The 20672-nt window shown below is 38.5% G+C and overlaps 1 protein-coding gene across 4 annotated transcripts in view; it reads left to right on the top strand.

Moving 5' to 3' along the window:
- The window catches only part of SMOC2 (SPARC related modular calcium binding 2), a 140753-nt gene that overhangs the window by 98217 nt on the left and 21864 nt on the right, over positions 1–20672 (top strand). For all 4 annotated transcript variants that reach the window (XM_032102391.1, XM_032102390.1, XM_032102393.1 and 1 more), the window contains exon 9: positions 5750–5832. In XM_032102391.1, coding sequence (XP_031958282.1) covers positions 5750–5832 — 83 coding nt within the window. The remainder of the gene's footprint in view (positions 1–5749; positions 5833–20672) is intronic.

Genomic DNA, 20672 nt, shown 5'->3' with positions numbered 1-20672 from the left:
TGGTTTTTGGTTGGTTTTTTTTTTCGTTCTTACTGATATCATTTTATTATAGTCACAGAATACCTGAGATTGGTAGCGACCTCTGGAGATTCTCTGGTCCAACCCCTCTACTCAAAGCAAGATCATCTAGAGTGGATTGCTAGGGCCTATGTCCTGTTCATTCTGAGTATTTCTAAGGATCAGGAATCCATAGCCTCTCTAAGCAGCCTGTTTGATCACCATCATAGTTAAAAATAAGGGATTTTTGTACATTTGCATGAAATTTTCTGTATTTTATTTTGTGTCCATTGCCTTTTTTCCTGCCTCTGGACATCACCAAGAAGATTCTGAACCCCTTTCATTATTTTCCTCTCTTTGGATACTTAGAGACAACATTAAGATCCTCCCTGAGCCTTCTCTTCTCCAGGTGAATGTTGTCAGCACCCTTTCCTTACTATATCAAATGCTTCAGTCAATTATATTCATGGCCCTTTGCTCCACTCACTCCAGTATGTCAATGTCTCTCTTGTTTGGGGAGCTCAGAGCTGGACACAACATTGCAGATATGTCTCATTGTCCCATTGTGAATCAGAGGGAAAGGACCTCTTCCCCTGACCTGACGGGAGTACTTTTTCTAATGCAACCCTGGAGGCTGCTGGCCTTCTTTGCTGCCTCATACTCAGCATCCATCAGAAATCCCATGTTCTTGCTTCAAAGTTGCTTTCCAGCTGGTTGGCCCCATCCTGTACTGGTGCAGGGTGTTAATCTTTGCCAGGCGCAAGAATTTTGCATTTTCTTTTTTTTGAACTTCATGAGATTCCTGCATTTCTGCAGCCTGTTGAAACTCCTCTGAATGGCAGCACAGCTGTCTTGTGTATCAGACACTTCCTCCCAATTTTGTATCATCTGCAAACTTAATAAAGTTGTTCCATGTCCCGTCTTCCTGGTCACTAAGGAAGAGGTTAAACAATATTGTCTCTATGAGCTTTGGGGCTTTCCAGTGGTGACCGGCTTCCAGCTGAAATTTTGCTGCTGATCCCAAATATTTGATGCTGGCTGTTCAGCCAGTTTTCAGCACACCTCTCTGTTCATTTATCTAGTACATACTTCATCAGCTTGTCTATGAGAATGTGATTAGAGACAGTGTCAAAAGCTTAGTTAGAATTAAGATAAGTAATATCTGCCTGTCTCACCGTATCCACTGAGTAAGTTACAGAATCATAGAAAGCTGCAGCATTGGCCAAGCATGATTCCCTCTTCATAATTCTATCCTGACTACTGTCAATCACCTTCTTCTTCATATGTTTTGAAATAGCTTCTAGGAGGATTTACTTCATCACCTTCTCAGAAACTGAGGTAAGTCTTTCTGGCTTATTTGACTCTTCCTTGCCCTGCTTGAACACAGAAGTGACATTGGCTTTCTTCCAGTCCCCAGGAACCTTCCCCAGTCAGTACAACCTTTCAGATATAATTAAGAGTGGCCCACAAATCAGCCAGCTCCCTCAGGACTTGTGGGTGCGTCCCATCAGGTTCCATGGAGTTGTATATATCCAATTTGTTCAACAATCCCTGACTTGATCCTTCACCACCCAGGATAAGTCTTCCTTGCTCTAGACTTTACTACTGATGTCAAGGACCTGGGATTCCTGAAGACTGTTTTTACAAGTAAAGACCAAGGAGAAGGTGCCATCAAGTACTTCTGCCTTCTCTCTGTCCTTTGCCACAAGGTCTCTTGTCCCACCCAGCAGCAGGCTCACACTTCCCTTGTCTTCTTTTTGCTGCTGATATGCACGTTAGAAGTTCTTCTTGTTGCCTTCATGCTCCTTAGCAGATTCCTAACCCCATCCCTGCACACTTGAACAGTGTCTATTCCTCCTGTATCAGCTGACCCTTTCTATGCTTCCTTTTTAAGTGTAAATTTTGTTAGGTGATCTTTGCTCATCTGTTCAGGCTTCTTGCCACATCCTGCATGTCAGGATGAACCGTTTATGAAACTGGAGGTGATGATCCTTAAAAATAAACCAGATTGCTTTCCTATTCATATGTATAGTGCAGTATGTGCCATTTTGGCTCCTACTGTCATACAGACGGGAATTCTAGGTCTTCCCAAGCCCTTGATGAATCACCTATGGACCTAGAATCAGTCTCTGTCTCTTTTTTTTCCTGTTTGGTCTGCTGGGCTCTTGTTTTTGGCAACTACACAGTCACTCAGCTGTGGGAGAGGAGGCGGCAGGAAGACCTTTCACTGTGCTGCATGTCTCTAAGGTTGGAAGACTGGAAAATTGGATTCAATCTTTCCATGCATATGGTTTTGACACAGAAGTGCTCTGCCTGATGACTGATATTAAAAAGATCAGCTGCTGTGTTCTTGACTAGTTCTAATTTTTCAGCTTTGTTAGACTTAAGGTCAGTCCTCAGTGAAGCTCTGCGGAAGTAAAATTTAGTAATATCCCCAAAGAGGACATTTCTGAGCACAGATGGGTAAGGAGAGTACTCAGTTTTAGGAATTTCATACTAAATAAAGAATGACTGGTGTATTTAGGAATCTACAGTCTTGGTAAACAAGCAGGTGGGATTACTGCCTGGAGTTTAAGAGGAATGTCTAGACGTCATTTCTGAGAAATATTTAGGTGGGCTGGAATCCCATTAATTATTTCTCGATTTTAATTTTTTTTTCTGTATTGATAAAATTAAATGGTTTTTTTCTCAGGCAGAGGGAATTAAAGGGGGATCAGAATATTATGAGGAAATACAGTTCTCTTTTTGTAATTCTTGTAGAATGGAAAGAATGAATATGTGAGTCTTTCCTACTTTAAACAACCAGGAGCTTTTGAAAAATTTTGTGTACTATCTTTCAGTTTTCCACTGCAAAATACAAATTAAAAGATGTTTAAACTCTGCTGTAGGAACAGATAACATTAGTACTCCTGGTAGCAAGATGGATGCATAGCATACTGCAATCTCTGTTCTGCAAATAAGAACTGAATCACTGAGGGACCACAATGAAAGGATAGACAGATCTGGGAAGCTATTGCCAGAACAGCTCAATATTCTGCGTGTTCTTTGTTTTGAATGTATTAATGAGGATGACATTTGTCATATTATAAGGTTTTGAACACCTCAATAAATGGCAGTCACATTAAATAAGATCCTCAAAATGAAGGGAAATTATTAATATTCATTTACCTTCTAATACACTGTCATCTGAAAAAAAGACAAACCATTTGTCAGTGAAGGTATTTCAGAAAAAAAGAATCTTACTCTAGAGTTAAAATAAAGTTATGTCAATGAAGAATCTCTCTAGGACATTTAAGACAGTAAGACTTAGAAGAAATAGATGAAGTTGTGGAAAAAATCTGGATTAAAAGGAGGCAGTGCATTTAAAGGGTAAAAACAACCATTCCCACAAAAGTCTATCAGTGTGGTCCTCACCAGCTGGCTCCCAATGCCTCTTGGAAATCACAGCATAAACCTCACCCTTTTTGCTCAGTGGGGGCCGTGGGGCTGTGTGACTTTTGTGACTTTTTAGCAACTAGGATCTTGTGCAGAGTACCCCATACTTGCACAAGATTCTCTAAACTTAAGAAAATCCATAAATAATCTGTTTCATGAAGCTGCCCACACTGTAGAATCCTTCCTGTGGATGCCTCCGTCTTCTACTGCTTTGTACACCTCAGTAAATCTCATCACTTCCCAGCAGACTGATCAGAGGTATAAAGCAGTTTTCATAAGCCCTTGGTAATTCTAGATATACATTTACTGCTAGGGATTCTTTCCCTTTTTAAATTCAAAAGAGTAACTTGGGATGTCTTTTAACTACACTATTTTTAACCTGACAGTGCTCCATTCTGACATACTATCCCATTCCCACTCTTTCTCCATGAAAGCTGAGGCAAGTCTGTTTTTCTTATCAGTTTTAAGCATGGCTGTTCCTGTATGGTAAATTTTAAATGACTTGTTTTCTTTCTTCAGTTGCTTTAAAGACTTAAACATAGACTTTTCACATTGCAGCATTTTAACAACTACTGGGCTTTTATAGATTTAGTTTGTGTATGATGAACTACATGTGTATTTAACAAAAATATCAGCCAGAAGGGTAGAAGAGTAGAGGCCAAAATATAAAATGAAGGCACAGAGCAGCCACAGTAACGAAAAAGAAGGAGGGGAATGCAGAGTCAGGTATCAGATTAATCAGGGGCCAGGCTCTTTGCCAGATACTGCATTAGTGAGTATTGCTCAGAGACTTCCCTTTCACTGTTTTCTTGGCTGATTGAAGTGGTCATCCATCAGGTGTCTGAATCCAACCCATGTTATCAAAGCACCTTCTATTTCTGCCATTCTTTAGGGTAAAAAAGAGTCTTTAGCTCTCCCACGTCCATGAAAACAACACTGTACCTTCTTGCAACAGCCAAAATTTGGTGGGCCAGTAGTCAGTTTCATCAGATGATGTGTAAATAAATTAAGCCCTCAAAGGAAAAATAATATTGTGGTTTTCTATGCTGCCTGATAATTAAGATCAAAATATTTAGGCATTGCTTTTAGAAGCAGTCTGGCCTGAATCCAGAACATTGCCACCATTCAATGTTTCTAGAAATATTTTGTTCCAAAAGAATTTGGATTAGTATATTTTAATATGACATTTCATTATGCCACTCAGTAAATGTGATTTTGGTGAAGTTAGAGTAGGAGAACTTCAGTTATATAAACTATGAAAGAATCTAGATAAAAGAATCAGTGAACAAGTACATGCACACACATGTAAGTAGACACAATTCATGTTCGTCTAACTGAGAATTTAAACTTTCTCTGAAATGCTACATGCAAGTTCTGCAACTTCAACCTATGTTAGGATAATAAAGTAAAAATCTCTCAGAAAGAGATTCTGTCGAGGTGAGTGAAAAACCACCATGCATTGATAGTGGGACATGGAAGAAGAGATGAAATTCAGCAGCAGATGCTCCCATGCCTCCTGGTCTTGCATAAAGGATATTGCTGGTGGTGTTGCATAAGTCAGTGTTTGTTGGAAGTACAAATAGCACAGTTTCTTGTTACCAGTTGGACTAACAAAGTGACTTTAAGTAAACTCAGTAAGCATAGAAGAGCCAGAATATTCCAGCAGCAGGTGGAGATTCAATCTTTTTCACAATTCACTTCAAGCAGCTCCAGCCCAATTACCTTCCTTCTGTAAATCCTATCAGTTCTTAACTCTTGTTCAAAACATTTGTGGTTAACCCTTCTTACTTAAACTATTTTTTTTTTTTTTTGAGAAGATACAGTAACACATGAATTTAGAGCTGCAGTAGTACCTAACTGCAGTACCTGCCTTGCTGTGATTTTGAAATTGCTTCTCTGGCGTTTCCCAACGTGAATACTGTTTGCGATATTGTTTGTGACTTTTTGGTTTTGTAGGTGGGGGACAGCCTTATTTTTTTTCCTGATTCTATGGGGTTTTTTTGGTATAGTTTTCAAAATAATTTCTATTTTGTACTAATTTATAGCAATTCTTTAGTTTTCCTCCCAGTAGAAAGGGCTTTAGAAGAGAGAATACTTTTTTAGTTTGGTATCAACTCCTGGAGCATAGAGATGGGTTTCTTTGGGGCAAGTGAAAAATAGGCAGATGAGGTTGCATTGCCCTCTGAATGAAAATACAGGCTTATTCTGTGACTACAAGAAGGTAAGAGGTTTTTTTTGGACTACAAAATTGGAAATAAATTAAGTCTTAATCAAATTAACCTTGAATGGTTTTATTCTCTCCCTGTGTGTTCTTTAGGTATGAACAACCTAAATGTGATAATGGTGCCAGAGCTCACCCAACAAAAACAAAGGATTTGTACAAAGGACGCCAACTTCAAGGTCAGTGAAACTGATAAATTTAAGTTTATGCATTTCAATGCTTTATTTATTCACTGCAGTAAATTAGAAAGCAGTTCCTTACACTATATCAAAACGATGTATCTTTTAGAAATCACTACATTGATTTGCCACTAACTGAAGTCTTTGACTTTGGAGCAGTGTATGTTAATTTGGGTCTTGGGATATTGTCAGAGAAAGAAAGGCTCATTTTAGTCAGTAATTTAATGGCAGTCACATTTACTTACTGGAAATATTCTTTGCTCCTGTCATATCAGGGAAATTGGCAAATATATCCAGGATAACTTAACCTATACTTCATAATCCTTGTTCTAGCAAAATCCATGGGACATTTACCTCCATCTTCAAATCAGTCTAAAACATCTATCCATCTTACTTTCCTCCAAGAGTATCTTTGTCAATTTACCTCAGAGTGATACTTTTTTTCATTATTCCCTGTTGCAGTAAAAAAATGTTGGTATTTATTAAAGTTTTCATTTTTTTCACACTCTTTATAATCATGTGAGAGATCTTATCTATGGATAGTTGAGCTACACAGAATTCAGTAGACTTCCTTAATTTTTGAAATGGCTTTTTAGTATGCCTGAATAACTTGAGGTGTAGCAGGTTTAGTGATATTGCACATTATGAGAGAATTACAAGTCACTGTCAGCCATCATAAAAAACCAGAAAGAAGTAAATAATATGTGCAGACCTTTCATGTCACGAAAAATATTCTAGTTTAGCCACCCAAAGAAACATTTAGACAATAATTCTCGACTAATGTGCCTATCAGTGTTGAAGTGCATATTGAATGAACACACATTAATATTCTCTGTCATGAAATAAATTTAATTACAAGGTGTAATAAAAAAAATACTAGCTATAACTCTATGTTGTGTTCTACATACAAGCTAATCAAACGATCTGGTTGAAGATGCACTGCTCATTGTTGGGGGGCTGGACAAGATGACCTTCAAGGGTCCCTTCCAACCCAAATTATTCTGTGCTATTTTACAACTCCACGGAAACCAGTGGAAAGTTTGCCATCTGCAAAAATTTATTTCACACAGCACTTCCATAGTTACAGACTTGGATGATTACTTGATTTTATGTGGCGTTTTTTTCTGAGTGGGAAGAACTTGACTCAGAAGATACTATAGCAGAGCAGAAGTTGAACAAGTTTTGCTGTTGAAAATATCACTTCCTGGTCAATCTTACCTTTTGCTAAATATTTTGCAAAGCATTTGCTAGATGGAATCTTAGAGGGAGAATGGGCAGGTGAAGGTTTTTAAGATTTCATATATCTAGTTTTTGTCTAAACTGCTAGTGCTTTTACAAAGTACAATAATAAAGATTTATCCAAAATCAAGTTACTTTTCCAGTGAACTACTTCACAACAATTTTCGATGCTGCAAGCTCCTACCTGATAAATTAACTTTCATTATGTTAGGCCATGGCATTTTTATTTTCCTTTTTTTCCATTATGTTATTTGCATTATGTGTGCTTTAGTCCAAAAATCCACTACAGCAATGCAAGCATATAATTACCATAATTGATATGTATGACATGGATTTGCTCTCTCTCAGGTTACTTAATCTTTGACTTCCAAATGCCTTGTGTTATTTTAAAATGAGGCAAACACCAAAATTTCTTAAATGCTTACAGGTTTGCTAGAAGAATCACCTTCTTTTACTCTGCAGCAGCATGGAATAAGTACATGCCTGTAGAAGTAACGGGGAAGAGGCTACTTCCCTGTTGCAGTTGTGTTAAGATGGCTTTTTTTTCTTCTTTCTCTCTCTGTAAAGCTAAATGCACAGGTCTTCAAGTGGCAAATTTCCCTCTTATCCTGCAAACTCTATAACAAGTAAAATGAACTGAATTTTACTTGTTCTTGATCTTGTACAGGTGTTTCTAGTTGTTAACAAGTAACACAAAGTTGTGCAAATAGCTAATATGAATCAACTTTTTAATAGCAATGAATCACTGTTCAAAGTTTCTCTATTGTAAGCAGCCTTGCAAAGGCAAGTTTGCATCTGTGTTGTCTAAATTTAAATGTAGCATTTAATTTCTGAGTCGTGCCAGGACTGAATAAAGAAAAAGTATGTTAATTGGATACTTATTTTTAAGGAATAATACATTTTTGTAAGGATGGGTTTGCTTGATTTGCTGATTATAGCCACAAAAATGCAATAGCCCTGGGTGAAACCACTGTGACTGCCTACCGTGTAAAACCAGGAAGATTTTAAAATTAATTACTTTACTGCTATGAATGATCTTAAATGGGATAAACCTCACTGGTAGATCCTCAAGTGGATTAAATTGGCATAGTTCTGCAACTGCACTGATTTATACCACCTGAAAATTTGAACCCATTATATGCTAAGTCAAATATTTTTAGCAATAATTTGAAAATAAATCAAGATGCAGTTTTTGGCAAGCACTGATACCTCATTAAGGCAAAATTGTGGAAGGTGTCCCTTAGAGTCTACAGCAAAATTCCCACTGATTTAAACCTAGCTAAGAATAGTCTTTACATCCTAAGGTAACCTTATATAAAGCATCTGAAACTGCAGGCTAGTCTAGTATTTGTAAGGACGATCCAAGCCACCTGTATCTCTTAGTTTGTGCTGGAAGTTATATAATAATAATAATAATTCTTCCCGTTAGATTTCTAGTCCTTTTTTTAAAGCCAGAGCATTTTTCTGAGGTTACTTGCGGTTATGATCCTTCTCAGAAACCGAGAAAAGGAGTCCAGAGAATGTCACATACTGGGGAAACAAAAGGGTTTTTTACTTTTCTCACAGTCAGAGTTTTCAAACATTTGTATTTTGAGCTTTTGTTCTCCTCTGTGTTATACAGTAAAATGGAAGCTTGTGGTGAACTGACATATTCTGTAAAGTCTTGAATAGTTTTTCCATACTTTGGATTTCTAGTGTGTTAAATAGGAATTCGGTTTTCTACATCAGCTGATCAAGAGCATTTAAAAGGGTATAGCATGAAGGCTAGTTAAACAAAACGTATAGTATGATGAAATGAGGTGCAGGTGCTCCTGTTCCCAAAATCATGAGTCAAATTCAGCCAAGCTTAAGAATTATCAGTTCCTGACAGTGTAATTTTTCAGGCTGAGTCTATGGGTGAAGGTATTTTCAAGCATTATATGTATACTCTACTTTTTAATAATCAGTAAAACATTTTTAAGCACATATCTGCAGTAGGTGTATATTTATTCATAAGTTGTGTAGATGTACTATTGTAACAATAAATTAAGTATACTGTAAAACATATCCAAATATAGAAATAGAAAAAGGATGAAATAAAGCTGAAATAATCACAATTTATTTTTTTAAATATCATCTATTAATAGCACAAAAAATATTTTCTTCCTGCACTCCAGTTGACTGTCATGTGTCTCCCCTGGGGTACATGCACCCTACCTTGGATACAATGAATAAGCTTCCTGTTCATAACTAGTCTTGCCTCTGCTCTAAGCAACCTGGAAGAAAAGGACTTTGGTACGTAGGAGAGCAAGACATGATAGCATACTGAGACAGTGCCAGACTACTCAGATAATTTGTCTCCAGGGCAAATCTTTTTCTTATTTGAAAAGTATGCATTGAAATCAAGAAGTCTGTGTTTTAGGCTCTGCTGTATGTGAGGGCTGGATAAACTTGGGTAGTCTTTTATATGGTTTAAGATTTTTGTATTCTTACCTAACCTGGGAATTTATCTGTTTTGCCTGTAACATGATTTTCATTACCCAGACCTGAAATTTGAAAAGTTAGTGGAAAAATTTTTAAAGTATTCTGGGAAATGTAATTTTGTGCATATAATATTTTTTAATTAAAAGTATCCTTACCTTTTGTGCAGGACAAAACCGACAAAACTAAACAAATGAGTAAATGGCATACAAGTTTCAGTGAGGGACACAATGTCAAGCTGGATTTTCAGGTTTTACTGGGTTGCTATGATTTTGTTGATTTAAGTCAGACCACTAATTTTGTTTACATTTTATTTTGGTTTGTTTAAGTTTCTCCTTTTCTTTAACACAATATGGGGTTTTTTGAAGTTCCTGCAGTTGTGATACTTCCTTTCATACAAAAGGATAATTTGAGAGGGGAAAGTATAGTTTGGAAACGACAGTGCCTCTAGCAGTAATACCATCTAGTGATTTGGTCAGTGTGCAGATGTAGTAAATCAATCTACTTAAAGTCTTGAAAGTCCCTCTTTTCTATTTTCTCTAAATAGCATAACTCTTCGCTACTGAATATCTTGTTTTCCTGAGATGCTGATCTCAGTTTACCTAGCTGTAATCCAGTAGAATGTGTCCATTGCAGTCAAGTTACTGTAGGGTTCTTCTGGTGATGTAAGATCAGCATTTCACTCCTATTTTTGTCCTTCATGGCAATCCCTCACTTCAGATGCTTGTCATTACAATTTTGATTCTAGACCATTTCTCATAAAAAGGTGAGTATTTCAGGGTTTTAATAACACTGAGTTAAGAAGCATTTGAAAGGTTTCAATTTTTATTGTCTAGAGTTTATTCGGTGCCACAAGAAGGATCCAAATTATTTTTGCACAGCCTCTCTGAGACAGATGTTGAATTCTCTGTGCCCGCTCCTCCCCACAACCCAAATCTGAAACCCGATGCTTTCCCTCCAGGGCCTAAGCTCTGCTAATCACTGTGGTGGTACTTTGATGGTCTACAGTTTAAGTCAAACTTAGAACTTTAAAACTATTATTCAACTGAAATGTCTTGATGCAGGGAACTTGTATAGGCAATCACTGTACTTAATAACAAAACAAAAAAATCACTTAATACTCTTCCTTAAATATGAACTGCAGGTTGTTTTCTAATTTCATAGCGTACTACTGACTCAGCTCTTGTGTTGACATATGGGTGTTCTTAAGCTTAGTTTAACCTTGGCATTCAAGCAGTTAATGTTTTCTCCTGCAAATCATGCATGAGAGCAGTTTAACTCATTTGTTTATTTAATTCTTGTGTTACTTAAGGGAAACAAAAATATCCTAACTGCTCAATTTTCTTCCTATTGTATTGGCTTCATTTACTGTGTTTCTGATGGGATAATCCTGCACTGACCCTGAACAGTTTATGTTTTGTGGAGCAAAACTCATGATTTAAGGTATGGGTGAATTATGTGTGGATAAGTACAGTTTACTTTTGGTTGTTGGCAGTATATTTTTTTTCCAAAGTTAAAGGGAAATAGTCAGAAGCACTCAAACCATGATGATGCAACACCCACAGCCAAACAGCCATCATATGAAGTGTCTCACTTCAAGGCATCTTAAAAGAAAAGGAAGGTGGTAGAGGCTTAACTGCTTTTCCTTTTGAGGTTCATTCCATTATGCAGTGGTTCCACTTTTGACCATGACTGCATCAGATTTCATAAGGTGCCAGAGTATTCCTCAGCTAAAATGCTGAGGTACCACCACTGTCCTACCTCATCTAGCTTATTCTGTTTTCACATAGTCCTTAGTTTCCTCAGTGTAGTCTGATACCAGCACCAAGTAGAAACTAATCTTACCTTCACTTTCTTAAACATTTGAATGACTAAAACTTTTCTTGTTTTCAAAGGTATCAGATAAGGCATAATGCAAATTATATACACATGCCTGCCTTCCCATGAGCTTCAAATTGTTAGGTCAATTGGCATGTAACTGTCTCCACTGAGCTGCGATTTAAAAGGATTTTATTTTTATGATGTAACCAGCTCTTTGGCTGTGTGAGCTAATCCTGAAAATACTCCTTTCTGCTATCAAGTCTTAAAGCTCTGAGTTGTCAGCCAACCATTTGAAGTTTCCGGCTGTTTTGAATGAGCCTGTAATCACTGCCCTGAGCTCTGTGCTGTTCTGTTTACCAAGAGCTACTTAGCAAGAAGGCTCTGTATGGAGCAGAACTACCTAACAATGTCACTATGACCGGGAAATGTTGGTTCAGATCTGGTGTGAACCTTCATGACAGTGATGGCAAAACTGAGCAGCTGCATGGTGAGTGGATGGAGGGGACCTGCCTGGAGCATGGTGGGATCTGTAGGGAGGACGTGAGGCTCAAAAGTGAGGTACAACTCCCAGAGCTGGAAGTTAGGGATGGAAGCAGAGTGAAGCCCTCATAATCCAGAAGGAAATGGTTAGTAACATTCTGTGCAAATTAGACACCCACAAGTCTGTGGGCCTAGATAGGGTGCACCCAAGAGTAAGGAGAGAGCTGGCAAAAGACCTTCCCAAGTCACTTTCAATCATTTACCAGCAGTCCTGGTTAACTGAAGAAGTCCCAGAAGGTAATAAGCAAATATAACACGCATCCACAAGAAGGGTTGGAAGGATGATCTGGGAAACTAAAGGCCTATTGGCCTGACCTTGGTACTGGGGAAAGTCATGGAGCAGATCATCATGAGTGCCATCACACAGCATGTGCAGGACAACCAGGGGATCAGGCCCAGCCAGTGGGGGTTTAAAAAAGGCAGGTCCTGCATGAGCTACCTAAGCTTCTATGGCAAGGTGACTTGCTTAGAAGATGAGGGAAAAGCTGTGGTTGTTGAATATCTAGACTTCAGTAAAGGCTTTTACACCATCTTCCACAGTCTCCTGGAGAAACTGAGGCTTTTCTTGGCTTGAACAGGTGCACTTTTCACTGGTTTAAACACTGGCTGGATGGCTGGGCCCAGAGTGTGGTAGAGGATGGAACTAAATCCAGTTGATGGCTAGTCACTAGTGGTATTCCCCAGGGCTCAGTATTGGGGCTGGTCTGGCTTAATATTTTTATCAATGGTTTGGGCAAGAGGATTTAGTGCATCCCCAGTAAGTTTGCAGATGACACCAAATTAGATGGAAGTGTTATTCTGCTGGAGGGTAGGAAGGCTCTGCAGAGAGATCTTGACAGGCTGGATCAATCGGCTGAGGCCAACAGCATGAGGTTCAATAAAGCAGAGTGCTGGGCCCTGCACTTGCATTGCAACAACCCCATGCATCGATATAGGCTTGGGGAAAAGTGGCTCGAGAACTGCTTAGGAGAAAGAGATTTGAGGGTGCTGGTTTACATTTGGCTGTGAGCCAGCTATGTGCCCAGGTGGCCAAGAAAGCCAGTGGCATCTTGGCCTGTATCAAGAAAAGCATGTCCAGCAGGACTAGAGAAGTGGTGTTTCCCCTGCACTCTACACTGGTGACAGCACACTTCGAGTGCTCTGTTCAGTTCTGAGCCCCTTACAAAAAGGAAGACATTGAGGTGTTGGAGGGTGTTCAGAGAAGGGAAATGGAGCTGGTGAAGGGTCTGGAGCACAAGTCTTACGTGGAGCAGCTGAGGGAGCTGGGGTTGTTAAGCCTGGGGAAGAGGAAGGTCAGGGGTGACCTTATTGCTCTCTAAAACTACCTGAAAGGAGCTTGTAGCCAGGTGGGGGCCAGTCTCTTCTGTCCTGTCTCAAGTGAAAGGATGAGAGGAAATGGCTTTAAGTTGTGCCTGGGGAGGTTCAGATTAGGTACTAGAAAAAAATTCGCACTAAAACAATGGTTAGGCATTGGAATAAGTTGTCCAGGGATGTGGTGAAGTCACTGTCTCTGGAAGTGTTCAAGAAGTGTCTGGGTATGGCACTTGGGGTTTTGATTTATGGGTGATTAGGTTGGTGTTATGCTGATGGTTGGACTAGATGATTTTGAAGGTCTGTTCCAACCTTGATGATTCTGTGATTCCGTGCAGAAGGGTGCTGGAGGGCTAGAAACATTCCTTGTCAGTCCCGCAGTGCTGGGGTAGGAAGGGGAATGGCTGCTTCCCCTCCCAAAGCAGTTGCTGTCTCCTCTAGTATGGGTAGTGGTGGCCTGGAGAGGAGGTTGGGCAGAGGCAGTAATCCTCACCACTCCATAGCTCTGTGGGTCAAGCAAGTGCTGAGGCCATTACTATGGCTTCAGAGCAGCTGATCCTCCAAAGAGGACTCAGTGTCTTAAAACTACAATGGATTTCCTTGGGCTTTTGAATTTAGTAACTTCAATATTATTACCCCATTGTCCGGCTACATAAGCATATTTTAGTCTCCCAGTGGGCGGTTTTGCTCCACACTGAGGAAGTTTTGCAAGTTATTTTTCAAGGCTCTGTGGATCATATTTATTTCCTGCACACCCTCTTCTATTCATGTCCTCATCCTGATTTAATTAATAATGATCTGGCCACAGCTTTCATACTGCTTTATTTTTGCCTCAATTTGTAGTAATTTCTTATCAAAATGAATCTTCATACAAACCTACAGTAGAAATATTAATATCTGAAAAAAATATTCTCAAGCACATACCCTAAGGCTGCATAATGTGGAAATTGGTCTATAAAAATTACAGTGAAAGCATTTGTGTTACTAATAAAATGGCAGTGAAAGACACAGCTGTTTCACAGCTAACAAAAGAGAAAAGTTTGCTAATTAAAGGTGATGCCACTGGCTCAGCAATAGCATTTCATTCATTGCTCTATTTCATATTAACCTGTAATTTTATGTTTATTTTAAAGGGCTGTATTAGGACTAATAAACACTGACTTCTTTTGCTTCTCAGCGTTTGGCTATGCCAAAGAATATAAATTCTGTTTCTCACCTCACTTGCTGCTGTCCTCCTTTTCCAAACAAACCCATGTTTGAGGACAGCAGTGCCTGCTGTGCTGTTCTGTGCCCTTAGGTCCTGCTGTCAGTGTGAGCAGTGGAACACCTCCAGGAGAACATGCCCAGAAGGGTATCAGGCTGGTTTCCCAGGAGGTTATCTCACACCAGCTGTACAGTTACATTTAATCCATAATGTTATATTTGCTCTCCTTTTTTTTTTTTTTTGTAATAGCAAAAAGACAAAGAAGGAAATGAATTTGTGTGAAATATTTCAATGCAGAGAATGGCCTAATCAAGAAATCCAAAAGAAAGTGCAAAACAGTACATGTTAAACAGCTTTGTTTCTTTTAACAAGGGCTATTCAGAAAATACTCGTGAGTATTAAGAAAATCAAGATACTTACCGTGTTTTAAAGAAAGTCTAAAGTTTGCAATGAAAATACCACAGACCCTTTTAAAACAGCTCCAAGTACATGATTGTAGATACTGAGATAGTGTCTGTGCCCAGATTTCACTCTAAAATGAGTGAAACTCTGATCACACTGGAACCTAAAAGGGATTAAAAAATGTGCCTCATTCAACAAACTTTGATGCTGTATTCTTAAAACTACAAGCTTCAAGAAATGCTTTTAAAAAAATCTTGAAATAATCTCTGGTATAGTGAAGACATGGGAGAGTTATCTCATAATAATGTGGGGCAACTGGATTTTAGCTCTTGGGTAAGCAGTAGGAAAAAAACAGCACAGGAGGGGAAGATTGATATAGAATAACCTCAGCATTTTCTGCCAGAATGCCTGCAATCATTATCATCTTGCAATCTGAAAGCTGTCAGGAACAACTCATATTAAATGAATGGAAAAGGTGAAAACCTTTTAGTGTGCCAGAGCTGTAATCATAATGAAAAATGACACCTGAATCTTATCATGACAGTGAGTGGGAGACACATAAAACACTATTTCCTCAAAGGCACATTGGTGTGGGGCTTCTCCTTTATAATCTGATAGAGTAAATTGAATAAAAACATGCCATGGATTTCTAGCTCTGTTCCCTTCAAAATGGATATCTTTTTTTGTTGTGTTTCCATACTTGGATGCAAGTTCTTCTTGATTATGTGGCAGAAACAACTCTCATGTTTAATCTCTGGACAGGGAAAAATAAATGTTTTCATTTCAGATTAAATGTCTATCTGCATCTATATTTTCAAGAGGGAAGAGCAATGGTTAGGCAATTATTCCTTGTGTTTAGTCACTTGGAGAAGTGTTCCAGTTTTCAAATAAAATGAGCACTTCAATAACAGTGAGTTCAGTGGGATTTTCAGTTTCCAGGAATTTTGAAAATATCCGGTAGTTACTATAAACCACCCTAGAAATTTTGTGTTTTTCATCGAACTGTGACTTTTTGAAATTCAGATTTATGAGGCTAGGGCTTGTGAAAAATTAAGCCAATGCAAGACTTCCCTCTCCCTAACATTTTGAATAACTTAATGTGTAATACAGTAATAACATCAGTCATTATTCAGCTGAGTAATGACTGAAAGTGTCCATGAAAATGAACAAGATGTAGTCAAAATTTTTGATGTTGATCTCACATCAGTAAGTATATTTTTCTGAAGAAAATATTTTTGTTTTAGCCTGCTGAAAAAGGGTAAAAAATTTCCTTCTCAAAGGCTCTCAGTTGTGGAGGCCTAGAAGTTGTATTCAAACAAGGAATAAGATCATGTTTTTAAAACCACTGAGACAGTCTCGTTTGCACTACTATGCAATTTATTTAGCCTGCTGCAAAAAAGAGATTACTTTGTTCATTACTTTGTTTTTTTGAGAAAAAGGCTGTCTGACAATCAGAGAGTCCATTCAATGCTCATGTTTTCTAAATACTAGTGTAGCTTTTGTGAGACCAGTGGAATTGATCACCAGTACAAGAGGCGAAGTCAGGTTTGCACATCTCACTGAGGTTGACTTTATTTTACAAAGTAAAGTAGCGTTATTGAATTTGGTTTACGACTGAGACTCAAAAGTAATGCCAGGTTTTGTCCTCCTAATCATAGGAGATCAAAGACGTGATTAACTTTACATGTTGTGTCTTGGTAAGGAGGTGCTGCAACCTTGGTGCAGCCACAGATAGAGGATATCATACCTGCTATTGTTAATACAGAGAACCTGCAACCAGAGGTGGGCTTGGGAAGAGTCTGTGCTTAGTATTGTTAATTGTTTGCGTCACAGTAGTTTATAGTTGTACAGTCTGGGATCCCAGTGTCCTGGGTGCTGTGCAAACCCAGAATAAAAAGATGATGCCTGGAAAATTTGCAGTCTAGCTGATTGTAAAGCCACTTGGACAATGGGTGGACAGATGCCATCAACTGGAGAGGCAGTGAAAGTTCCTGCCAATTCTTCAAAGTGTTTCAGTGTGCCAGCATGTGTCACCTCCGTTTCACACTGGCTGAGCTTAAGCCAGCTGGCTTTCCTCCAGGTCCTTCTTCGCACCAGGTATTTAGACTGTAGAGAATGCATTTCTCTGGGCTCAGTGAAGAGATGTAGAATAAATACTCTTGTTCACAGGGATGACAGTGTATATGAGACTATCTCAGTGTTTTTCAAATAGATGGTGTTGTTAAGTACAGCTTATAGGCCTCTACAACTGAGAGCCCTCAAGAAAGGAATGAAATGACCCCATTCAAACATCTGGGAATTCTTTCAAGGGGTTCAGAATGCTTCATGAGGTTCAGAAATTTGCTTCTCTCTAGCTCAGCAGGAGTACTACTGTTCATAGATTCCTGATGTTAGCATATGGCAAAAATCCATGAATAATTTTGGGAAATAAATTAGTCACAAATTCTGCCCTTTACATTTGTGAAGTTCTTGAATTTGTTTGCTATCTAGAAATGTTTTCTGGTAAAGCCTTTTTCTCTGTAAGTCATCCACAAGCAACTCATTGTAAATATTCCTAAAGTACAATTCATGACCTGCTGAACCCTGATCCTGCAAACAGTTGCTCGCATTCTTCTTGTGATTAGTTCCATTAAAATCAAAGAAACTTTTACATGTGGTTGTAAAGTTAAGCCCAGGCATAAGTGTCTGTAGGATGAAGGTTTTGGTTGTTCCATAACCCTCGATATTCTTTGTGCTATGTAGTCTCTGATTGTTAAATGAGACACAGGCAGTCAGAACCAGTGCAAAGTCAGGGTTTTTCAGTCCCAGGGAATTACTCCTGTTCCCTAACTGCAGAGCTGTAGAATGCATCCTTACGAGTCTGAGGTTTGGGTTCTTTGAGTGCATAATCCAGACTTGCTGGTAGTGATCCAATTCGAAATTAGCTTTGGAACACAGTTAAATGTAAAACGAAGGTCATTGAATCAAATTAAATTATGAAGCAGAGAGAATATTCACCAGCTTTTTTTATGGCTTCTTAATCACTACAGACTCTTCTGTGTTGAGAACTTTATAATGGGGAAAAGTACTGATAAGCAAATTCCTAGGCTTTGTAGCCAGCCACAGTTATAACAGAAAACATCTACTAGAGCTGAGCAGACTTGTTTGCAGAAAATGAACCCAGAGATTGAAAAATTTACCTGGCTCACTGAGAAGAAAAGCAGAATTTAGGAGTAGCTGTTGACTGGCATATTCAATTATGTTGTTAGCTGTATTTTGTGTACGATACATCTGGTGGTGAAAAGAATAGACAGCTATGGATAAGTATGGATTTAATACCTAAATTGCGTTTGGCATTTGGCTCTACAATCTCACTTGCTATTATTGCTGTGTCTCTCTCATTTTCAACAAACAGGAAAGCATCATAAACAACTCCACTAGTTGTGTACCTATGTGTACATGTGTGTGTCTAAATACAATCATCAGTGACTAAAAAGAGTTGCTCTTTCATGTATGCTGGAAATATCCATATCCTAATTTCAGTTCAGAGAAGTAATATTTAATTGGTCACAAAACAATGTCTCTAAACCACTGAAAATAAAAGATTCCTGGTTTTTCATTAGGATGTTTAGCACATATTCCTACCCTTGCAAATTTTTCAGTGTATTTGGTGCTTGTCCTTTAGGCTTTGAATGCAGAAAGTTAATTTGGAGTTATTTAGAGAAGGATTTTATTAGTTAGAATTTTTGTCTCTCACTGAGATCTGTGTAGCTGAGTTCACACTGTCAAAGAAAGAGCTGGAAGGATACAAAAATATTCCTAATAAAATTTTCTTAAACTCTCTGAAATATTTATAAAAGAGAGTTTTCAATTCTTTTTTCCCAAAAATAACGTGCACTTGTACAGGGTTTAGAAAAGTGCTTGTAGAAATTTAGTAATTTCTACTGGTGCTTGTTTGGGGTGATGTGTGCTAGTAATTTCATCACACAGGAATAATATGTTTCTGATTTATGTAGATTAAAGGTGTTTATATGATAGTCAACATAGCTCTAAATTTAAATCTGTTTTTGTACTAACATTCATATTTCCACACAGGGATCCTCTTATGCCTCTCAACTCACACTCGTAGGAAAAGATCATAAACAGGTTCTACTTAAAAATGTATTCCATATATGTCCTCAATAGTTTTATCATGTTTTGAAATGAACCAAATCCATTCTGCAAGCTGTATCCTATCCCTGCTGTTTGTAATGAATTGCTGTGATGCACCTTAGAGAAAGAAATCACAGTTTTACTTAGCCTCACTCAAGCTGACTGTACTATGCAAATATAAGAACAGTGATTTTGCTATGAGAAATTTAAAATTCATTGTGTCATTGTATTAAGAATAAAAAAAAAGTAAATACATATTTTGCCAATATTTTCAGTAGTTGATATCATCCACATGATTATATAGATAACTTCTTGAAAATAGGTTTGTAATTGTATGCTTGGCAGTTACTTGCTCTAAAGAAGAATTTTATTTTATTTAATCTCAAACAGTTCAAATTCTGCTTCTAATTCATTGCTTTGAATTGAAAATAGGCTCACTGTAACGAGTTCTGTTAGAGTTTAAAATGGTACAAAGGAAACCAGTAACTAGGACATGATACCTACCAATCCCTACAAAGAGCTCACTGAAGAGAGCTCTGATATTAGTATTTTTATTGCTTTTTATTTTACAGAGGGAAAGAATAAGTGAGATTAAGTAGCTAGTGTTGTTAGGAGGTTTCAAGCAGTGTCAGTGTTTCAGTCCAGGTGTCTCTCATGAATACTGACCTCCTGGGAAGGGGTGCTAGGACCTGGAGGGAATATGTCATGTCTTCTTCTCTCCAAACATTTGAGCAGAGATTCATTCTTCTGCCACGGCTCTCCTGCTCCAGAGCAACACAGCTCAACCCCAGACTGGTGGGGCTGCAGGACATGAGGCTGGGCTGACACCATCTGTGTGCACCACTGTGCCGAGATGAGTTGAGTCTCTCAGCTCCTTGCACACATGGCAGAGGCCAGCTCACACAGGCCTGAGTCTGGGCTGGGGCTGAGATGTGATGAAGGGGCTCTTCTTATATTTTCCTGTCAGTGAGATTTAGCAGGGGTTTTGAACTGTTCCCCTACCAGAAGTGGGATGAACTGCTCTGAACAGCCCACTTTTCCTGTAGGCACATGTATGTGCCTGCATTTTTTTGCCTAGAGCTGGTTCTGTGACACATTCCTACGAGGGAGAAGAGTCACTCTATGCTGTGTCAGTGAGCTCGACAGCCTCAGGCGATGCTGGGTTCCCTGCACATACATGTGGCTCCTTGAGCATATCCACACTCTCCATTTATCAATGATTTCTATGTGTCTTAAAGCTACTGAGTGGTAGGTTATCATGTATAGCACTAGAAATGGACACATTTTTCAGCCCTTTGTCTCTGCTCTGCACACTTATCTTTCAGATTTCTCATGCAGACCTATTAAAAAATTGGAGTGTATTAAGCATGAGAAAAAAATTAATTTTACAGCCCTTAAAACTGTGTCTCAGCATCTTTTGTCTTAGAAAAGCAGGAAGATTACTTCTGAAAAAATGTGATTGTTGCATCTTAGGCTATAGGTATATATATCAAAGGACTACTTTCTTTATACAATACGAGCTTTTTTACAGCTGGCAAGCAAGGACACTTAGTTAATTAGGAGCTCTTGGTAAATATCTCCCTTCCTCCTTAGTAGTTCAGCTGGATCCAAGTTTTCCTATCAGCTTTGTGCAAAGCATAGTTCAGCATAATCAGGACACCAGCTGGGCTGCAGAGGTTGGGGTCATCTAAACTTCATAAACAGCACCTACAGGGAGTTCATGCTTTAGGTG

Source organism: Corvus moneduloides, chromosome 3, assembly GCF_009650955.1.
Source record: "Corvus moneduloides isolate bCorMon1 chromosome 3, bCorMon1.pri, whole genome shotgun sequence".
NCBI lineage: Eukaryota > Metazoa > Chordata > Aves > Passeriformes > Corvidae > Corvus > Corvus moneduloides.
The sequence above is the reverse complement of the archived record's forward strand: the minus strand, read 5'-3'. Positions and strand labels throughout refer to the sequence as shown.